The sequence below is a fragment of the Rhamphochromis longiceps genome, linkage group LG7 (assembly GCF_057381845.1).
Source record: "Rhamphochromis longiceps isolate RC_006_pf linkage group LG7, R_longiceps_female_GT1.1, whole genome shotgun sequence".
Lineage (NCBI taxonomy): Eukaryota > Metazoa > Chordata > Actinopteri > Cichliformes > Cichlidae > Rhamphochromis > Rhamphochromis longiceps.
The window spans coordinates 71,504,276-71,525,693 of record NC_140563.1 but is presented as its reverse complement, the minus strand read 5'-3'; the positions used below and the strand labels follow the sequence as shown (position 1 = coordinate 71,525,693).

The 21,418-nt window shown below is 42.6% G+C and overlaps 1 protein-coding gene across 1 annotated transcript in view; it reads right to left on the bottom strand.

The window, feature by feature from the left end:
* Positions 1 to 21,418, bottom strand: part of LOC146666993 (sodium channel protein type 4 subunit alpha B-like) — a 45,468-nt gene that overhangs the window by 3,005 nt on the left and 21,045 nt on the right. The window contains exons 19-23 of the mRNA XM_085415148.1: positions 20,261 to 20,531; positions 13,836 to 14,451; positions 13,562 to 13,706; positions 4,163 to 4,228; positions 3,729 to 3,830 (exon numbers count right to left, since the gene is read on the bottom strand). Of these exons, the coding sequence (XP_085271274.1) occupies positions 3,729 to 3,830; positions 4,163 to 4,228; positions 13,562 to 13,706; positions 13,836 to 14,451; positions 20,261 to 20,531 (1,200 nt within the window). The remainder of the gene's footprint in view (positions 1 to 3,728; positions 3,831 to 4,162; positions 4,229 to 13,561; positions 13,707 to 13,835; positions 14,452 to 20,260; positions 20,532 to 21,418) is intronic.

The following is a 21,418-nucleotide window of genomic DNA, read 5'->3' as shown; positions in this document are numbered from 1 at the left end:
TAGCATTAAGCTAATGTTACATGATTCGCTAATTGCTAATCAATAAATAGCTAGTTAACTGTTTTAACGTCAGTTAATATTGTGGAGGGGGCTAAATTGTTATGGAAAATAATAATGTAACGTTAGGTAATTACAGTACTCCCACCTTTCCCACCATTCCTCATTTGTATTCATCTTTTAAGCAGGTGTTTTTTGTTTACATTGTTATTGCCTTCTGGTTAGCTAACGTTTACCCTGCAGGTAATAGTCACTTTTCCATCCATCCATCCATCCATCCATTTTCATCCGCTTTGTCCGGGGCCGGGTCGCGGGGGCAGCAGCCTAAGCAAAGTCAAAGCTAGTCACTTTTCCACCCCTGTATATATTATAGTTGTAAGCCTAGTTGTTAAAGCGCACATCATTAATGTTAATTAAGCAATATCACATGAGAGGGAATGCTGTTTTTTTAATATGAGCACTGCTGTGATTCGGTCAAAGATAATCATAACATAACATTCTCATATGAGCATTTCACTGTAATGATGACAATAAATTGAATCTAATCTAATTTGCATATCAGTTAACATCATACATATATCTCTTTGGTTTTTCATTTATATTATATCATTTCATTTTATTCCTGGAATCATATGCTTTTATTATTAGACTTTAATACTCAGTGGTGTCACATACTCCTCTCTTCAGATGCACTGTTGAAGTTTCTAAATCCCACCCCTGGGCCATCTACCACATGGATAGTGTCAGGAGAAGACATACCACAAGTTAAAGAGCATTTCCTGGGCTTTCTTGTTGCAGAGGAATCAACAGGAGATCATTTGTCAACTCTCATCCTAAAACGGATAGAGGAGCTTAACATTCCTTTTGAAGACTGCAGAGGACAGTCCTATGACAATGGGGCCAACATGAAGGGAAAAAATAAAGGTGTTCAGGCAAGGTTGCTTCAAAAAAGGAGCTTTTTTGGTCCCATGTGGTGCCCACACTTTAAATCTGGTAGTAGCTGATGCTGCAAAAAGCTCACCAGATGCCCTTGGCTACTTTGGGCATTTAGCAAAATTATTCAAGCTCCTCTCAGCCTCCACCCATAGGTGGGATGTTCTCCTGAAACATGTGAAAACCACCTTGAAATCATGGGCTGAGACCAGATGGGAAAGCAGGATAAAAAGCATTGAGGCAGTCAGATATCAGGCTCGGCAAGTCAGAGAGGCTCTTCTGGAGGTGAGGGAAACGGCTACAGACCCTGTGGTCAGTGTTGAAGCCCAGTCTTTGGCTGAGGAGATTGGATCCTATCGTTTTTGCATTTGTACAGCCATCTGGTATGACATTCTCAGCAAGATCCAGTATGTGAGTAAACTCATGCAGTCGGCCTCCATGCAGCTAGATGTGGCTGTCGACTTGCTAAAGAAAACCAAAGATTCCCTCACCAGCTACAGAAACACTGGATTTTCTGATGCACAGACAACGGCAAAGGAGATGTGTGAAGAAATGAATGTGGAGGCTGAACTCAAACAAAAGCGATTGAGAACCACCAAAAGGCACTTCGGTTATGAGTCTCCAGATGAGCCCATACAAGATGCACTTAAAAAAATGGAAACCACATTTTTTTAATGTGGTAGTGGATACAGCCATCTCTTCACTTGATGAGAGATTTCAGAACCTTGGAGAGGTGAATGACAAGTTTGGAGTACTCCTCAATTTCCACAACTTACAAAATAAAGGGCTGCTACAGCAGTGCCAAACACTGAGTACTACTCTGACCCATGACAGCCAGCCGGACATTAATGGCACAGAACTTGCAATGGAAATGCAGAATTTCCCACCATTGCCATCAAAGAACATGAGAAACATGGAACTCTTGACCTTCCTGCATGAGAAGAAGCTGGTAGAAATTTACCCCAACATGTGGGTTGCTCTGAGAATCTTTGCCACTCTTCCTGTTACAGTACCTGCTGCTGAAAGAAGCTTCTCTAAGCTCAAACTCATTAAAACCTACCTGAGATCTACTATGATGCAAGAACGTCTCAGTGGACTTTCCATCATAAGCATAAATCATGTGGTCTCAAATCAGTTGTCATATGATGATGTTGTAGATGACTTTGCTGCAAGAAAGACTAGGTGTCACGGTTCTGGGTCCGTTGGACCCAGTATTTTGAGTTTTATTATGTTTGGGTTTTAGTTTACATCGGGGATTGTTTTCTTGTTCTCTTGTTGTGTTTATGATGATGATTATGATGTTTATTATTAGAGTTCCATGTTTCTGTTTATCTGGGTTTAAGATGCGGGTTTAGTTTCATATGTTATTTCCTGTCTGTCTCTCGATGTCGAGCCTGCGTGTGATGTTTTATTGTGAAGGTCTGCGTCTCATGTGAGTGTGTTCAGTTTTACCTCTGTCTCGTCTTACTGATTGTTCCCAGCTGTGTCCACCACCTGTGTGTAATTCCCGTATTTCTCTGTGTGTATTTAAGTCGTGTCCTCCGTCATTGTAGTTGCTGGTCCGTCTGTGTATTCCACCCTGCCTCATCTGTGTATCTACCATGTCTCACCCGTGTGTTCTCCCTGCTGTCCGTCATCATTCTCCTCTGCTCATTTTCATTCAGGTTTGTGCTTTGTAGTTTTAGTTGTTTCCCAGTATAGTTTAGTTCTCCGTGTTGCCGTTTGCCTCTCCTTTTGTGTTCAATAAATCACCTTTTACACCTTCACGACTGCCTGCGTGTGGATCCTCCTTTTCCTCCTCCACACGGCTCCTCTCACTCGCCGTGACACTAGGAGAGTAAGGCTGTAGCAGGTGATGTGAGGTTGATGAGGGGGTGGTGTACAGTAATTTGTAAGTCATTCTAGTTAATGCAGTATTAAAAAGCACAACTAGAGAACTCTGTAGGATCCCCTTTTTTGTAATATAGTTGTTAAAGTCATACTGGTTTATTTACAGTAATATCTTGTTTTGTGCAGTGCCTTATTTATATTGTATTTTTAATTTATTTTATCCAACTTGTTGACACGTTTTATTGTGTTTATGTATGTAAAATGTATTGTATTTCATATATTCATTTTTTATTTTTTGTATTCATTTATTTATTCATATATTTTTTTATCTTGTTAATTATTCTGATTGTGAATTTGGTTTCTTTAAGTAAAAAAAAAAAGGTCAACGACAAAGCTATTCGGTTTCTTGTGAGTACATACACTACACTGCCAATGTAGGGTGGCGCCACCTAAAATCTTGCCTAGGGCGCCAGATTGGTTAGGGCCGGGCCTGATTGAGGGTGTCTGTCTATGCTGCTGTATTATTCTTTCTTTGTGAGTTTTTGGTAAATTTTTTGTCTGTTTGGGAGCTGACACAGTCTCAGTGGAGATGGGTTTTAAAAAATTTGTCCATATTTCTAGAAATGAGAGCTGCTCCATCCAAAGTGGGATGGATGCCGTCTCTCCTAACAAGACCAGGTTTCCTCCAGAAGGTTTGCCAATTATCTATGAAGCCCACATCGTTTCTGGGACACCACTCAGACAGCCAGCAGTTTAAGGAGAACATGCGGCTAAACATGTAACTCCTGGTCTGATTGGGAAGGGGACCAGAGAAAACTAACACCAATTTAAAAAAGACACAGAAGGTGTCCTGACAGAGAAGAAGAAAAAACGTTACCACACATTACATTTGTTTTTTTACTTTGATCTGAGTCTTTACAGAAGAAGACTCAAGTTTACTGACAGGAGGATGAGGCTCCGCCCACAACCTGGAGTAGCGTTCCCTCGGTGTCTCCATCCCGCACGTGTTCCTGGATCAGGTCTGCAGCACACTGTGTTGATGAGGTGAAGCTCACCTGTTCACATGACACCTGTAGGAAACAGGACTCACCTGTGAGATTTGTCACCTGTTGAAATCTTTGAAGTGTCCATGTTATTCATTTACAGATCAAATGTCACCCAACAACCACCTAAAATAAGGTCTGAAACCTTAAAGGCAAAATCCAGGGGAACACTGGATGTAAGCAGTCCATAGAATAATCACTGAAGTGTTTCAGCATTTCAGCTGAAATGTTTGAATTGCTCATTTAATCAGTGCTCAAATAAAATCAGTGAATCAGCAGCAGTGAAATCATCACTGATGACACCATCACAAAGCAATCATCTGTGCTTAAAAGCCCACTAACAACGAGAAGACAAGAACCTGGCTGTTAATCCTGAATATTTCATCCAGTTTGGCTTTGTCCACCCCTCCTGATTCACCAAACACCTGCAAACACAACAACAACATCATAACAAGGTTGTAACTACATTAAGAATAATACCAGCAATAGTTGTAATTTATCAATAGATTTCTCACACAAAGACACCGTAAGTATGATTCCTGTTTCATCGTTAGTTGAGGGAAAGAAGGTCTTTAAAGGTTTCTTTAGTAATGGAAAACCAGAGACCAAAAATCTTCTTCAATCAGTGAAGAATAGTAAGATGTTCTGGCTTTACGGAGGGCTTTCTTATAAAGCAGCAAACTGTTTCTCCAGACTCCAGAAATCTCTCAGTCAGAACATGCTATGTCATGTTTAGGCGGAAACTAGCGAGCTAACTTCCTGCTAACTTCTAACTCCATTAAACTTCATAAATACTGTTTTCATGGATGCCTGGATGTTAAACTTAGTTGTTACACCTGGTAAAACAGCAACACTGATCATTTTATTACAGATGAAAGAATTTAGTGCAGGGGTCGGCAACCCTGGGCACGCGTGCCACAGCTGGCACGCGAAGGGTTAACTGATGGCACGATCATAGCTGGACTGGCCATTGGGCTTACCGGGCATTTGCCCGGTTGGCCGATGGTTTTGTTTGTTTGTTGTTTTGGTTTTTTGCAACGTATAATCATTGAAAGGTGGTGGATTGGCCAGTTGTTGGCTGATGTGTAAATGTAACTCAGTTGTTTGGTGGTGGCTGTGGTGGAGCTTCCACAGAGGCCAGCAGGTGGATGAGGAAAAGGGGAGGCAGGAGGAGGAGAGACCCGAGGCGGCCGCCGGTCCGAGTGTCAGGTGATCTGAACTTCAGAAGTTATGACCTGCAGTCTATCTGGGTCAGATATAAACCAAGTTTAGGTGGAGTTTATTTTCGTTGTGCTGACTTTTTACAGTCAGTTACAATAACTCGTACTGCGTTCTAGCATGACGGAGTTTCTATACTTGGGTGGTGCTATGATGTTACTGATGGTGAACTTTATTTTGTTCATAAGGTTAGTTAGTAGAGTTGCCAACCGTCCCGTACAAACATAATCACCCCGCATTCAGAGAAATTATTACGTTTCGTGTTGAGCTGAGAAGGAACAGTTTGTCCCGGACTTCAGCTACAATGAAAAAAGACACAAAGCTGGATTTATTCTGCGTCTTCTCTCATTCTCTCCCCTCCCTCTCCTGTTTCTACTTCAATCATGAAGCTGATCAACAATCAGCTGATCGGCACCAGAAAGAGGAAACCAGCAGATGTCGCACTAAAGAACAGCAGCAGGTTTAAGCTTGATCAGCTGTTGTTAGAATTTATTTAATATTACTTTCTATCAGCTGATGTTTGCTGGAGCCACAGCTGTAAAGCTGCTGGTCATGTTGGTTTGGATATGTGGTGAGAGGGAAACATGAAGATGAAACCAGGAGATGTCCTTACTGAACCATCAGAGCTGAACAGGTGATGGAGAAACAGGTTTACCTTTTAGGTGACATGAATGAGTTGAAGTTATGAACTGTTTCTGAGAGACAAATAACACCAGGATCCTTTTCTTTGTAGACCAAAAACCAAAGTTTTTATCTGATGTAAAATGTATAAAAATCATATCAGCAAGAGAGTGTACAGCACTGTCACAACAGTGTTTGTTTTCATTGTTGTGAGGAGACCATAAACAGCATTTGCATTTTCTGCTGTACCGTTCATTTGCTGTTATGGATAAAAAGTGTCTTTTTTTTGTTTCAAAATAGCTGATAACTATTTGCCAACTGCCAACATCTGCAAACAAATATAATTCTGTAAAGTACTGTTAATATAGAGCGTTATTAAATGTATTGCTAATGCAGTCATATGGCACACTGACTTCTGAGGAAATTTTAGATGCACTCATCATCAGAAAGGTTGCCGACTCCTGATTTAGACAGTTTGTAACTCTGAGTGATGCCGCAGAGTTCATTTGACTTTGGGACCTGAAGCAGAGTTTGGACCAGACAGGAGAGGGTTTTCAGGAAACACTGTTAAATGTTCAGTTTCTATCCCATACGTTAAAACAAGATCTACAGTGTGATTAAAGTGGTGGGTGGGTTCTTTTACATTTTGTGAGAAGCCAATTGAGTCTAATAACAGATTAAATGCCATGTTGAGGCTGTCATTTTTAGCATCTACATGGATGTTAAAATCATTTATTTATTTCATTTTCATTTATAAAGCACATTTAATAACAACAGGGTGTTGACCAAAGTAAATGGTAAATGGCCTGTATTTATATAGCGCTTTACTAGTCCCTAAGGACCCCAAAGCGCTTTACATATCCAGTCATCCTCCCATTCACACACTGGTGATGGCAGCTACATTGTAGCCACAGCCACCCTGGGGCGCACTGACAGAGGCGAGGCTGCCGGACACTGGCGCCACCGGGCCCTCTGACCACCACCAGTAGGCAGCGGGTGAAGTGTCTTGCCCAAGGACACAACGACCGAGACTGTCCGAGCCGGGGCTCGAACCGGCAACCTTCCGATTACAAGGCGAACTCCCAACTCTTGAGCCACGATCGCCCAGTGCTGTACAACATAACAATTAAACAGTGGCATTAATAACAACAGATAAAAATTAAAAATTAGAGCAGCAGTCCCCAACCTCCGGGCGTCGGACAGGTACCGGTCCGTGAGTTATTTTGATACCGGGCCGCGAGAGTTGAGGCTTAAACCGGTCCATGGTGCAAAAAAGGTTGGGGACCGCTGCTCTAGAGGGCGTATACAGCTGCACAAGGTCAGACAAATAGTCCGGTGCATGGCCATTTAGCACTTTATAAGTTAAAAGTAAGATTTTGAATTTAATTCTAAAACGCACTGGAAGCCAATGAAGGGAAGCAAGCACCGGAGTAATATGTTGGTGTTTCTTCACACGAGTGAAAAGGCGAGCTGCAGCATTCTGTACCAGTTGGAGCCGGGCCAAGCTGGACTGACTGACACCCACATATACAGGGAGTGCAGAATTATTAGGCAAATGAGTATTTTGTCCTCTGCATGCATGTTGTCTTATTCCAAGCTGTATAGGCTCGAAAGCCTACTACCAATTAAGCATATTAGGTGATGTGCATCTCTGTAATGAGAAGGGGTGTGGTCTAATGACATCAACACCCTATATCAGGTGTGCATAATTATTAGGCAACGTCCTTTCCTTTGGCAAAATGGGTCAAAAGAAGGACTTGATAGGCTCAGAAAAGTCAAAAATAGTGAGATATCTTGCAGAGGGATGCAGCAGTCTCAAAATTGCAAAGCTTCTGAAGCGTGATCATCGAACAATCAAGCGTTTCATTCAAAATAGTCAACAGGGTCGCAAGAAGCGTGTGGAAAAACCAAGGCGCAAAATAACTGCCCATGAACTGAGAAAAGTCAAGCGTGCAGCTGCCAAGATGCCACTTGCTACCAGTTTGGCCATATTTCAGAGCTGCAACATCACTGGAGTGCCCAAAAGCACAAGGTGTGCAATACTCAGAGACATGGCCAAGGTAAGAAAGGCTGAAAGACGACCACCACTGAACAAGACACACAAGCTGAAACGTCAAGACTGGGCCAAGAAATATCTCAAGACTGGTTTTTCTAAGGTTTTATGGACTGATGAAATGAGAGTGAGTCTTGATGGGCCAGATGGATGGGCCCGTGGCTGGATTGGTAAAGGGCAGAGAGCTCCAGTCCGACTCAGACGCCAGCAAGGTGGAGGTGGAGTACTGGTTTGGGCTGGTATCATCAAAGATGAGCTTGTGGGGCCTTTTCGGGTTGAGGATGGAGTCAAGCTCAACTCCCAGTCCTGCCAGTTTCTGGAAGACACCTTCTTCAAGCAGTGGTACAGGAAGAAGTCTGCATCCTTCAAGAAAAACATGATTTTCATGCAGGACAATGCTCCATCACACGCATCCAAGTACTCCACAGCATGGCTGGCAAGAAAGGGTATAAAAGCAGAAAAACTAATGACATGGCCTCCTTGTTCACCTGATCTGAACCCCATTGAGAACCTGTGGTCCATCATCAAATGTGAGATTTACAAGGAGGGAAAACAGTACACCTCTCTGAACAGTGTCTGGGAGGCTGGGGTTGCTGCTGCACGCAATGTTGATGGTGAACAGATCAAAACACTGACAGAATCCATGGATGGCAGGCTTTTGAGTGTCCTTGCAAAGAAAGGTGGCTATATTGGTCGCTGATTTGTTTTTGTTTTGTTTTTGAATGTCAGAAATGTATATTTGTGAATGTGGAAATGTTATATTGGTGTCACTGGTAAAAATAAATAATTGAAATGGGTATATATTTGTTTTTTGTTAAGTTGCCTAATAATTATGCACAGTAATAGAAAGGCAGCAGGCCCAGACAAGGTGTGTCCTAGGATGCTAAAGGCGTGTGCTGCTGAACTTGGGGAGCCGCTACAACGAGTCTTCAACCTCAGTGTGCGACTGGGGAGAGTGCCCGCCCTATGGAAGACATCCTGCATCGTCCCGGTCCCCAAAAAGAACCGGCCCAATGAGCTGAATGGCTTCCGACCGGTGGCACTGACGTCACATCTTATGAAGACTCTAGAGCGGCTCTTCCTCAACCTCCTCCGACCACAGGTACAACATGCCCAGGACCCACTACAGTTTGCATACAAGGCGGGTGTCGGAGTGGAGGATGCCATCCTGTACCTCCTACACAGAGCCCACTCACACCTGGATGGGGGAAAAGGCACGGTCAGGATCCTGTTTCTTGACTTTTCCAGTGCCTTTAATACCATCCGGCCCTGTATGCTTCAGGAAAAACTGAACAGGATGGAGGTGGACCCCTGCCTGGTGGCTTGGATCTCCGACTACCTCACCGACAGACCACAGTACGTCAGGCTGAAGGACATCACGTCTGACACAGTGGTCAGCAGCACAGGAGCACCACAGGGAACTGTGCTGTCCCCTCTTCTCTTCACCCTGTACACCTCTGACTTCTGCTACAACTCTGAATTATGCCACATTCAGAAGTTTGCAGACGACACAGCCATCATGGGGTGTATCTGGGATGATCAGGAAGAGGAGTACAGAAGTCTGGTGAGGAACTTTGTCGCATGGAGTCACACAAACCACCTGCAACTCAACACCTCAAAGACTAAGGAACTGGTTGTGGACTTCGGGAGGTCTAGAGCAGGTCCACTGCCGGTTCAGATAGAGGGGGAGGAGGTGGAGGTGGTCAACAAGTACAAGTACCTCGGGCTGTGGGTGGACAATAAACTGGACTGGTCATGCAACACAGAGCACCTGTATAAAAAAGCCCAAAGCCGACTGTACTTCCTCAGGAGGCTGAGGTCTTTTAACATCTGCAGGAAGCTCCTGAGGATGTTTTACCAGTCGGTGGTTGCTGGAGTACTTTTCTATGCTGTGGTGTGCTGGGGGAGCAGCACAGCAAAGAAGGACTCATGCAGGCTGGAGAAACTGATCAGGAGGGCTAGCTCTGTGGTCGGCATGAAGCTGGACACTCTGGTGACAGTGGCAGAGAAAAGGACATTAAAGAAACTGATGGACATTATGAACAATGCTGGGCATCCTCTGCACACGGCCATTAACAATCAGAAGAGTCTGTTCAGTGACAGGTTGCTTCTCCCAAAGACAAGAACTAACAGACTTAAAAACTCCTTTGTCCCACACGCCATCAGACTGTTTAACTCCTCTCTGGAGGGGAGAGGGAGGGGAAACAGGAGGACAAAGGAGGGGGGAACAACTAAGCTGTAGTGCCTCTTCACCTCACTGTGCAATACCTTTTGTGCAATACTTTTGTAAATAGTCAACAGTGCAATAGACCTCAATACTTGAAATGTGCAATTCACTTGTATTTTTATTTTTTATTCCTATTTATTCTATTTATCCCCTTTGTATATTTTATTTATATTGTCTCTGTATTTATATATATGTGTGTGTGTGTGTGTGTGTGTGTGTGTGTGTGTGTGTGTGTGTGTGTGTGTGTGTGTGTGTATATATATAATATTCTGTAACTCTGTAACTTCTGTCGGTGCTGTGCTTTTTTGGAAATCGAATTTCCCAGAGGAACCCACCCGAGGGATTAATAAAGTTCTATCTTATCTTATCTTATCTTATCTTAATAGTCACCTGCACACACAGATATCCCCCTAAAATAGCTAAAACTAAAAACTAACTAAAAACTACTTCCAAAAACATTCAGCTTTGATATTAATGAGTTTTTTTGGGTTCATTGAGAACATGGTTGTTGTTCAATAATAAAATTATTCCTCAAAAATACAACTTGCCTAATAATTCTGCACTCCCTGTAGTGAATTGCAGTAATCCAGTTGAGATAAAACAAACGCATGAATGGCTCGTTCCAAGTTTCTAAAGGATAGAAAAGATCTCACTTTGGATTGGAGCCTTAATTTAAAAAAGGACCGCTGGACAACTGAATTAATTTGTTTCTCAAATGTAAGTTTGCTATCCAAGAAAACCCTCAGGTTTTTTACATGTGTTTTAACAGCACATGTTAGGTTGCATGAGTCCAAATCTGGGGCATTGAAATTACCGCTTGGTCCAAAAATAATTACCTCAGTTTTATCCTCGTTGAAGGTAAGAAAATTTGAGGCCATCCAGGTTTTGGTAAATGGTAAATGGACTGGTTCTTATATAGCGCTTTTCTACTCTTCTGAGCACTCAAAGCGCTTTATACAACTTGTGCATTCACCCATTCACACCCATTCGCACAAGCACATCTTTCTCAGTAACATTCACACACACTCATACTCCGATGGATGAATCGGAGAGCAATTTGGGGTTAGTATCTTGCCCAAGGATATTTGGCATGCAGACTAGGGGAAGCCAGGAATCGAACCACCAACCTTCCAATCAGTAGATGACCTGCTCTACCGCCTGAGCTTTAACTTCGTCGAGACATTTGACTAACGATTCCATGGGCGTAGAGGTGTTTCTATTAAACCGAAGATAAATCTGGGTGTCATCGGCATATGAGTGAAAGCAGATGTTATGCTTCCTAAAGATTAGGCCTAGGGGCAACATGTAGATTGAAAAAAAGAATTGGGCCTAATACGGATCCCTGCGGGACACCACAAGTAAAAGGAGCTGGGGAAGAAATAAAATCATCAAGGCTCACGGAAAAAGTCCTCTTGGAGAGGTACGACCTAAACTGTTCCAAGGGGATACCTTTGATACCACATTGCTCCAAACGGGAGATCAGAATGCTGTGGTCAACAGGATCAAAGGCTGCAGTTAAGTCTGGGAGCAGGAGCACAGCTGGGTCTCCTGAGTCAGTGATTAATAAAATATCATTAAGTATCTTTAGGAGGGCAGTTTCTGTGCTGTGGTGGGTTTTGAAGCCCGACTGGAACTTCTCAAAAATATTATGACTGTTTAGAAAGGTTTGTAGCTGCTCAAATACAATCCTTTCTAGAATTTTTGACAGAAACGGTAGCTTGGAAACAGGTCTAAAATTAGCAAGAACAGAGGAATCAAGATTCGGTTTTATAAGCACTGGCTGCACTACAGCGTGCTTATATCCAGTTGGTACTACTCCAGAGCTGAGACTGCTATTAAAAATAGTTAAAATGTCAGGACTGACTACCTTAATTATCTTTTTTAGAAAATGGGTTGGGACTCCATCTGAGGGGCAGGATGATGTCTTTATGCTATTGCAAAGCTCTTCTACCTGCTTAAGACATACAGCCTCAAACTGGTCAAAAGCAGTTGAGGGGGTATATGTTGATGAGACATTATACAGAGATGGGGTAGATGTAGATCGAAGCCTTTCTATCTTATTAATAAAAAACTGCAAGAATCTATCGCAAGTTTCAATGGAGCTATCTATATGGAAAGCGGGGGAGGTATTCAAGACCGAATCAATAACTGAGAAAAGAGTTCGGGGGTTATTAGAGTTGGTCTCAATAATGTTGTGAGAAACTTAGATTTTTCGGCTTTTACGATGACTTGATATCTAGATAGGCTCTCTCTCAGCAGCAGGAAAGACACTTGTAACTTGTCTTTTTTCCATTTTCGTTCAGCCTTCCTGTACTGTCGCCTAGCTGATCGAGTTGAGTCGTTTATCCACGGGTCTGAGTACGCTGTTGATCGCACTGATTTAAATGGGGCGATCTCATCAAGAATAGTCTTACATTTATTATTAAAATTCAAATCCATCTGCACAATGCCATCACCAAGAGAAGAATTCGACAGTCCTTCAGAGGCAGTGGAAAACTGTTCTGTGGCCGTTGGTTTAAAAACACGATAACATCGTGTTGAGGATGTAGGTTTAAGATGGCAATGAGATAAAAGTATATTAAACACTAATGGACAGTAGTCGGAAAAGATTGCATCAATTATTTCCAAATTAAAAATTGGTAATCCAAATCCATAGGATCGTCAGATCCAAATCGCTGTGAGTAAAAAAGTCCTTTAAAATAAAGGTTTTATTAGCTAACGAGCGGACATTAGCAAGGCTACTCCTTAGTGAAGTCGAAGGCTTAGTAATGGAAATAGGAGCCCGTTGAAGTGTCCGCAGGTTCTGGAAATTTATTCCTCTTTGACGATGTCGCGGAGGTCGCAGGCGTGGGATCATTGTAGTAATCCCAGCGACAGGAACCATACAGGGGTAGATCATGGTCGGGGACGTCCAGTGTTTGACGTAGTCAGATCTGGCCGCCTCAAAGTATTGATCATTCCCGGGACGTAAGAAGGCAGCCTTCAGTCTCACCAGTCGACTGCTTCGTCTTCCCCAGCGCCGGCGGTGCCTGGTTGATTGGGGTAGCTTCGAGATAAAGCAAAGGCTGGCAGGGACAGAAACGCCGGGCAGAAATGGTGGAGGGAGAAATTTCTGATTTCCGTAGTTCCAGCAGGATTCACGTCTCTAACAAGGTAATGTTAAATCTAAAAGCGTTTGGCGATCATAAAAACACAGAAAGTTAGCATCTTTTGAAGCGAGTAAAACAAAGGCAAACAATAACACTAGGAGGGACAGACGGCTGGCCGTGAACACTGGCGCCATCTTTGGAATTTGGATCCACAATATCACCCACAATAATTATTTTATCTGAGCTGAGAACTAAATCAGATAAAAAGTCTGAGAAATCAGACAGAAACTCTGTGTAAGGCCCAGGTGGACGATAGATGATAACAAGTAAGACTGGTTTCTGAGTTTTACAGCTGGGGTGGACGAGGCTAAGCATCAGGCTTTCAAATGAATGTCTGGGTCTTTGGTTGATTAACAAGATGAAAATAAAGAGGAAACCTAAAATTCTTCAGTAAACATTTAAGGAGAAGACTTTAGAGTGGTTTTAGTTTAAGCAAACAGAGTTTAAGAAACATATCAAAATGTTGGCAGCCCGTCCCAGGTGACCTTACCTGTGTAGTAATTGTGCGCAGAACATCCAAACAGCTGATCTGGTCTCCAGGAAACAGAGGCAGATTCAAGTGAGTCAGTTTTATGGTGTTTGGTTTGGGAATCCTCAAAGGATCCTGGAGACCATCACAGAAGTCTGCCAGCTCACTGGGGAACACATTAGAAAATATTAAAGTCCATTAGAGACTATTAGACTGTTACAGTGGAGTCCATTATAGTGCAGAACCATTTTTGATTAGTGTTAAGGTTAGAAACCGTCACCGAGCTCAGTCTCACCTGTACTGTATGACCTGCGAGCCACTGGGGTCAAATCTCCTCCAGGTTTCATAAAACATCTGGAGGTGATCATCACTCAGCATCTCAGCGTCCTCAGGGCTCGCTGTGTTGAAGAGCTCCAGGATGACAACGATGAACAGGTGGATCACCAGCAGGCAGAAGAGGAGGATGTAGGAGCTGAAGAAAACAATCCCCACCGTCGGGTTAGCGCAGTTACCAGGCTCAGGTAATCGCAGGTCGCAGTCTGGAGGCGTGTTCATGATGGGACTCAACAGGCCGTCCCACCCCGAGGACGTGGTGATCATAGTCATGCTGATGATGCTGTTTCCAAATGTCTTGAAGTTAAACATGTCATCGATCATCATCTCATGCTTCACGTAGGCAAAGTTAAACATCCCAATGATGGAGAATGTGTACACAATTAGGAAGAAGAGCAGGCCGATGTTGAAAAGGGCAGGAAGTGACATCACAAAGCCCATAATCAGCATCCAGATCCTTCTGGCAAACCGAATGTGAGGGAATGCTCCACATAAGGTGAACAAACGACCCAATCGCATAACAGAAAAGAGAGAGGGACTGACGAAATATTTTTCCAAGATGTCAGCTAAGAAGAGACCTGCAACAACAACAACAACAACAACTATTTGTATAGCACATTTAAGACCGAAGGTACACCAAAGTGCTTCATAAAAATGTTCAAACATAACAGATATGAGACCATAACAGAGTACAAATAAGCTAAGAATTGAGAAAAGCTGGTTAAACAAAAATACAGATAAAATAAGAAATAAAACATCAGAGTGTATTTTAGAAAATAAAATCACTGAGTATTCATAAATATAAAGTGGGGGTATACATACAGTGGTACATCAATAGAAGATAAATAACAGCTGGATGAAATATAGGGAATGTGCACTTGACTAACCGAAAACGCTCGGCCACACAGCTAAGTTTTTAACTGTGATTTAAATGAATGGATGGAATCAGAGGCGTGAACGGCAGCAGGAAGATTGTTCCAGAAGCTAGGGCCTGCCAGGACAAAAGCACGGTCACCTCTGGTCTTTAGCTGGGATCTAGGCTGCACCAAGAGTAACTGTCCTGATGATCTTAGGGCTCTCCTGGGGATATACGGATTAAGGAGTTCAATGAGGTAGCACGGCGCAGTATTGTTTATGGTTTGAAAGGTGAGCAAGAGAATTTTGAACTCAATGTGGTATTTGACAGGGAGCCAATGCAGGTCAGCGAGGACTGGGGTAATAGAGGCAAACCTTCTGGTTCCAGTCAAAAGGTGTGCCGCAGCATTCTGGACAAGCTGCAATCTATGAAGAAGGGCAGAGACCAAAGTAAAGGGAATCACAGTAGTCTAATCTAGAGGTCAGAAATGCATGGATAGGTTCTCAAGGTCCTATGTAGTGCTTGGCCTTGGATATTTGACGCAGTTGGTAAAAACTAGATTTAACTACCAAGGATCAATGTTCCCTCTAATGTTTCACGTGTCTGAGCGAACACACAAACTCCCTGAGCGTCTCTTGGACCACTGTGAGCACCAGCAGACGTGTGCACTGTGGTCACGCCAGCATCTAATCCATCCAATTTACATGGTTTATTAAAGTAATCAAATTACAGCATTTACATTTATCTTAGACGACTTTTAATTAACTGCTTTAGGCCACTTACAATGTTTTAGAAAAATTGGTTTTGTAGCATGTTAACACTATTGGAAGTAAAAATAACTTGAACTCCAGTTTTGAAAACACAACTTTCTTTTTTTTTTTTTATAAAGCTCTGACTTGTATTATGAGTATGACTCTGTGGGAGAGAGTCCTGTAACTCTGTCTGCAAAATACAGTAAATAATGACCAATGTTGGGCAATTAATTATTTAGTTACTTCTTCAAAAGAGTAACTGAGTTATGCAAACAACAAAGTTTTTTGCAGCTGTTTACCTAAAAATGCAGCCAAAGCGTTTTTTTAAACAAACATTTCAAACTATTTACAGAACAATCAGCTGTTCTGCATCAAATCTGATGCCACACAAATTATTTGTGCCGCTCCAAAAAATAATTTCTGTCCACTATGAGATGAAGGAGAACAACAGCTGATACCTGCAGGCCTGACAGCAGCAGATGTGTCACTGCTGTAACACCTGTAACACTCAGCAGGCGCCTCATTGTCCTGACACACAACAACACTACTGACCACACTACACACTAACTACACACTAACTACACACTAACTACACACTAACTACACACTCCAAACACGCTAAACGTCACAAATCTCAAATCTCTCTCTCTCTCTCCCTCCCCCCCTCCCTCTCCCCGCCTCTCTCTCCCCCTCTCCCTCCCCCTCTCTCTCTCCCCCTCTCTCTCCCCCTTTCCCTCTCCCTCTCCCCCTCTCCCTCTCTCTCTCCACCCCTCTCCCCCCCTCTCTCTCGCCGTCACTCCTAAAACTTCCTCCTTCCTAAACAACTAAAGGCCATGTTGCCATATCATTTTTTGATTGGTCGACATGGTATATTTTTCGACCAATAGGAAAGGGTGGGGTTTTTTTGGTGTTGTTTTTGCTCGCAGGCTTTCGAGCGGTTTCCTTATAAAACGCCGTTTTTACCGTTTCTTCCTGCAGTAAATATAAACAACGACAGTATTCAGGAAGGAAAACAAACACTGCAGATATTTTATCATAACTCTGGTTTTACGTGGCCGATCAACACAATTTAAAAACTGGTATAAAGTCCACACTTTGCCCATCAGTTGTTCCGTCTGTCCTGCTCACATCTCCAATGGTTGTACACGTTGTCATTGTTGTGATATTTTGATACCATGGTAGCATTTACAGGATATTGTTTTATAGTGATATTATACAGGAAAACTGTTACTCAATAAGGCCCATTTACTAGTTGTTTTTCTCTTTCTCTGTGACCCAAGAATTAATGTGTAAGAATCACAGGCTGGTACCTCAAGGTCGAAAATACCACAGAGATCACTTCCTTACTCCCATCCTCCCTTCTTTATCTCTTACAAAAAGGCTCGTTAAAGGCCAGGTGGTTTGTTTCAGAATTCACTAATGAAAGAACTCTGTATTCTATGTCTAGGAGTGTATTTTGCTGGGATGATCATAAATTGTAGCTGAACTGATAAACTATACAAAGGATACTTCTTTGCTCAGAGGGCAGGAAGACGCTTCCTTATTTGGTCTGTACCGGTTTGAACTGAGAATCTGCTGACACATGAACCTTTTTCCTCTATATAAACTGTTGTCTGATGAATAAACCTTTGAGTTGATTTTGGGAAAGCAACCTGAAGCAGTCTGTGTTTCCTTGTTCTCCCAAGCTACTCCCGACGTCGTAACTAACCTGCTGAACGGTATACCTGAGTGTTACTTTGAATCATTTTGAATCTTATAGGGTAAAGACAAAACTCTGCTTATAGGTGCCCACGCCTCGGAGGAAACCCGATCCACGGATGACCCGGGACGGAGATTTCTTTCAGTCATTAACGTGGCTTCACTCCACAGCAGCCGCTTTGCTAAAACACCGGTGTCGGCACATAAGGACGCGTCATAGCCTGTCAGCGACGTTGATTGGCTGCGTATATACGAATGTGAATCGCATCATTGGCTGGTGTTAGGTTTTGTATTGTTGATTGTCATTTATGCTTAGAAATATTTAACCATATATGCTTAGAGGTGTATAATCAATTGTGTAGTGATAGGATGTGTGATCTTTAACAGGCTGCAAAGGCTTGGTGTGTATTCCACACTAGAATGCACACCCACATCCTGGGAGCACGAGAGAGGTCGTACCTTCTCTTATTGTTTTATGGTAGGATTAACGTAGCTACGTCTGTTCTAGTCTAAGTGCTTTTTGTTTAGATGAACTGTTGGATTTTCCAGACCAGCAGGTTAAGGAAGTCGTTTATGGGGTCACATTCTGACCACACACACACACACACACACACACACACACACACACACACACACACACACACACACACACAGTATTCTTTGTTTACATGTATACTTATGTAAGATGTTATATGTTAATGACCCTATGCATATTCATGTAACCACAGTAAAAGGAGTGCTATGGGGAACCTGGCTGAGAGTCTGATGGAGGTCAAGTGGTGGAACGACACTTGGCTCCAGGCAGGTCTCCCTCATGCATGAGTAACATGAAGAACTTTGCCTACTTGTTTCTTGCTTGCTGTGTAATTATATTGTCTTCAGCGTTCCAGCGAATAGGTTCAAGCTACAAACCTATCAGCTGGACTATGGGATAAGGTGGCATCGTTCTGATCCCATACGGGAGCAGCCAGTCACTCACTGACTAACACTGCAGAACAGGATTGTTAAAGTTTTAAATTTAATTTCAGTGCAGGTTAGATTTTCTTTTTTTTTTGTGCGCAGATACCATGCCAGCGGTGTGCAATTGCCCATGCGTGCAGCTTAGAGGGAACATTGCGGAGGATACTTGTTTGTCAAACTTAGCTGAAAATGTTTTTTAAAAAATTGGTTTTGTAGCATGTTAACACTACAGTATTGGAAGTAAAAATAACTTGAACTCCAGTTTTGAAAACACAACTTTCTTTTTTTGTTTTTATAAAGCTCTGACTTGTATTATGAGTACACTACACTACAGACTAGCTAAACGTCGCAACACACGACAACACACGACAACACACGTCACAAATCTCTCTCTCTCTCTCTCTCTCTCTCTATCATTTTTTGATTGGTCGACATGGTATATTTTCCGACCAATAGGAAAGGGTGGGGGTTTTTTTGGGTGTTGTTTTTGCTCGCAGGCTTTCGAGCGTTTTCCTTATAAAACCCGTCAACAACGACAGTATTCAGGAAGAAAACCAAACATTGCAGATATTTTATCATAACTCTGGTTTTACGTGGCCGATCAACACAATTTAAAAACTGGTATAAAGTCCACACTTTGTCCGTCAGTTGTTCCGTCTGTCCTGCTCACATCTCCAATGGTTGTACACGTTGTCATTAACGTGGCTTCACTCCACATCAGCCGCTTTGCTCGCTAAAACACCGGTGTCGGCACATAAGGACACTGTCATAGCCAGTCAGCGACATTGATTAGCTGCGTATATACGAATGTGAATCGCGTGATTGGCTGGACTTTGGGATAAGGTGGCATCGTTCTGATCACATACGGGAGCAGCCAGTCACTGACTAACACTGCAGAACAGGATTGTTAAAGTTTTAAATTTAATTTCAATTCAGGTTCGATTTCTTTTTTTGTGTGCAGAGACTGTGCCAGCAGTGCGCAATTGCCCATGCGTGCAGCTTAGAGGGAACATTGCCGAGGATACTTGTTTGTCAAACTTAGCTGTTTAAGAGGACACTTAAGTTGTTAACAGTGCCAGAAAGAAAGGTGCCAAGGGGTCCAAGAGTATCAGCAAATTGGCCCTGTGAAATATGGTTGTCGAACAGCACGATTTCTGTTTTCTTCTTGTTTAATATAAGAGAGTTATCAGAGAGCCAATCTTTGACCTCTCTCAAACACTCTAGCAGACAGTGTACTGATGACCAAACATCACCAGAGAGCCAAAAGTAAATTTGAATATCATCAGCATAAAAGTGACAGGAGATATTATACTTCTCTAAGACAGAGCCTAGGGGCAGCATATACAATGAAAACAACATAGGGCCCAACACAGATCCCTGGGGCAAACCACAGTAGAGGGGAGCAACAGAGGAAGAGCAAGTAAGTATGTAAGACCTGTCCGACAGATACGATCTAAACCAGTTCAGGGCATTACCCATTATGCCTACTGTGTGCTCAAGCCTCAATAGGAGGATATTATGGTCAACCATATCAAAGGCAGAGGTCAAGTCCAATAAAACTAAGAACGTAGAGCACTCTGAGTCGGCAAATAAAAGAAGGCCATTAAGGACTCTCAGCAGCGCTGTTTTGGTGCTATGGCGTGGTTTAAAGCTAGACTGGAATTTATCGCTGATATTATTTGCATCCAAGGAGGCCTGCGTCTGTGAGAGGACCATCTTCTCCAATGCTTTAGACAACAATGGAAATAACACAGACACACCACACTCTTTCTTCTGCTTTTGATGCCATAAGTGGAGGTTTTCCACACAGGCCAGGTTTGGATTTGGGGGGTTTTCCCCTTAATAATAAACACATTCATTTAGAAACTTCAGTTTGCGTTTACACGTGTTATCGTTGACAAATATTTTCATTGTTTGATCTGAAACATGTAAGTGTGACAAACATCAGGAAATCAGGAAGAGGGCAAAGACATTTTAAACTGCAGAAACCATGACACGGACTGACTTTAGAGTAAAAACAGGGAACATTGTACTTCCTGTTACAGCCCGCAGACATTTGCAGTAACTAACCAAACTGAGATCAGATAAGAAAAGAAGATTGTTTCTGTGTGTAGGACTCACCTATAATGGACAAAGTGAGAACCACAAAGTCCACAATGTGCAAGACATTTCTGAAGTAATGCTGTCTGAGTGCAATGATCTTCAGGATAAACTCAACAAGGAAGATGGCCCCAAGGATGAGATGGATCCAGTTCAGGACAAGTGACTTCTCCTCACTCTGATCATCAGTCTCCACCATTAGAACCACCATGTTGAAGAAGATAACCACCACCATGAAGATCTCAAAGTACAGAGCGGTGACCAGGTCAAACAGCCAAGCCAGGCAGCAATTCTGGAGACAAAGACGTAAGCTTTAAACACTCCGGCAGTCAGTCGGTTTGCTGACACTGCAAATAGTTTTCAGTAAAAACCCTCTTACAGGAGAAACTTTGTGATCCAATGTTATCTTAATCACTGCTGAAACAGAATTTGTTTCTTCACCTCCACAGTAGGAGGCAACAGGCTAATATATGAAGGCTGGTGTAAGAGTCTGATTGACAGCTGATGACTCTCTCTACTGCACAAAATGAGACTCGTCCTTACAGTCATTAATCTGACAGCTCTAACATTCATTACCTTTATTACTGCAACGCCTCCATACGTGCCTTCACGTGCTACATATGAACATATATCCATAAGTATCTGGACTCTGATGCGTATTTTAGTGTCTGCACACCGTGAGTTTTAAAGGTTTGTAAAAATATTCCATCAACTGTTGTTTCATGCAGTCCCCCGTTTTCAGAGGCTCAAAGGTGACAAACAGTAAAGCCCATTCCCTCATTATTCAATGAAAGTTTGAGCAGTTACAAAACCTGAAACTGATTCAAGGTGTTGTATTTAGGATCAGAGCATCTAATTGAGTCAAGGGGATTCTTGAGGAGGTTGGTGAAACTCTTTGAAAGTCTACGATCAATACAGAGAGTTTACAACAAGATGCAAACTACTGGTTACACTCAAGAAGTGCTAGAATAGATTTTACCAGAAAACATCTAAAGGAGCGTGTACAGGTCTGAGAAACATCTTTGGGCCGATGGAAGCGAGATGAACTTTCAAATCAAATCACTTTTATTGTCACATCACATGTGCAGGTACTCTGGTACAGTACATGCGAGTGAAATTCTTGTGTGCGAGCTTCACAAGCAACAGAGTTGTGTTAAAATACAATAACATAAGAACAAG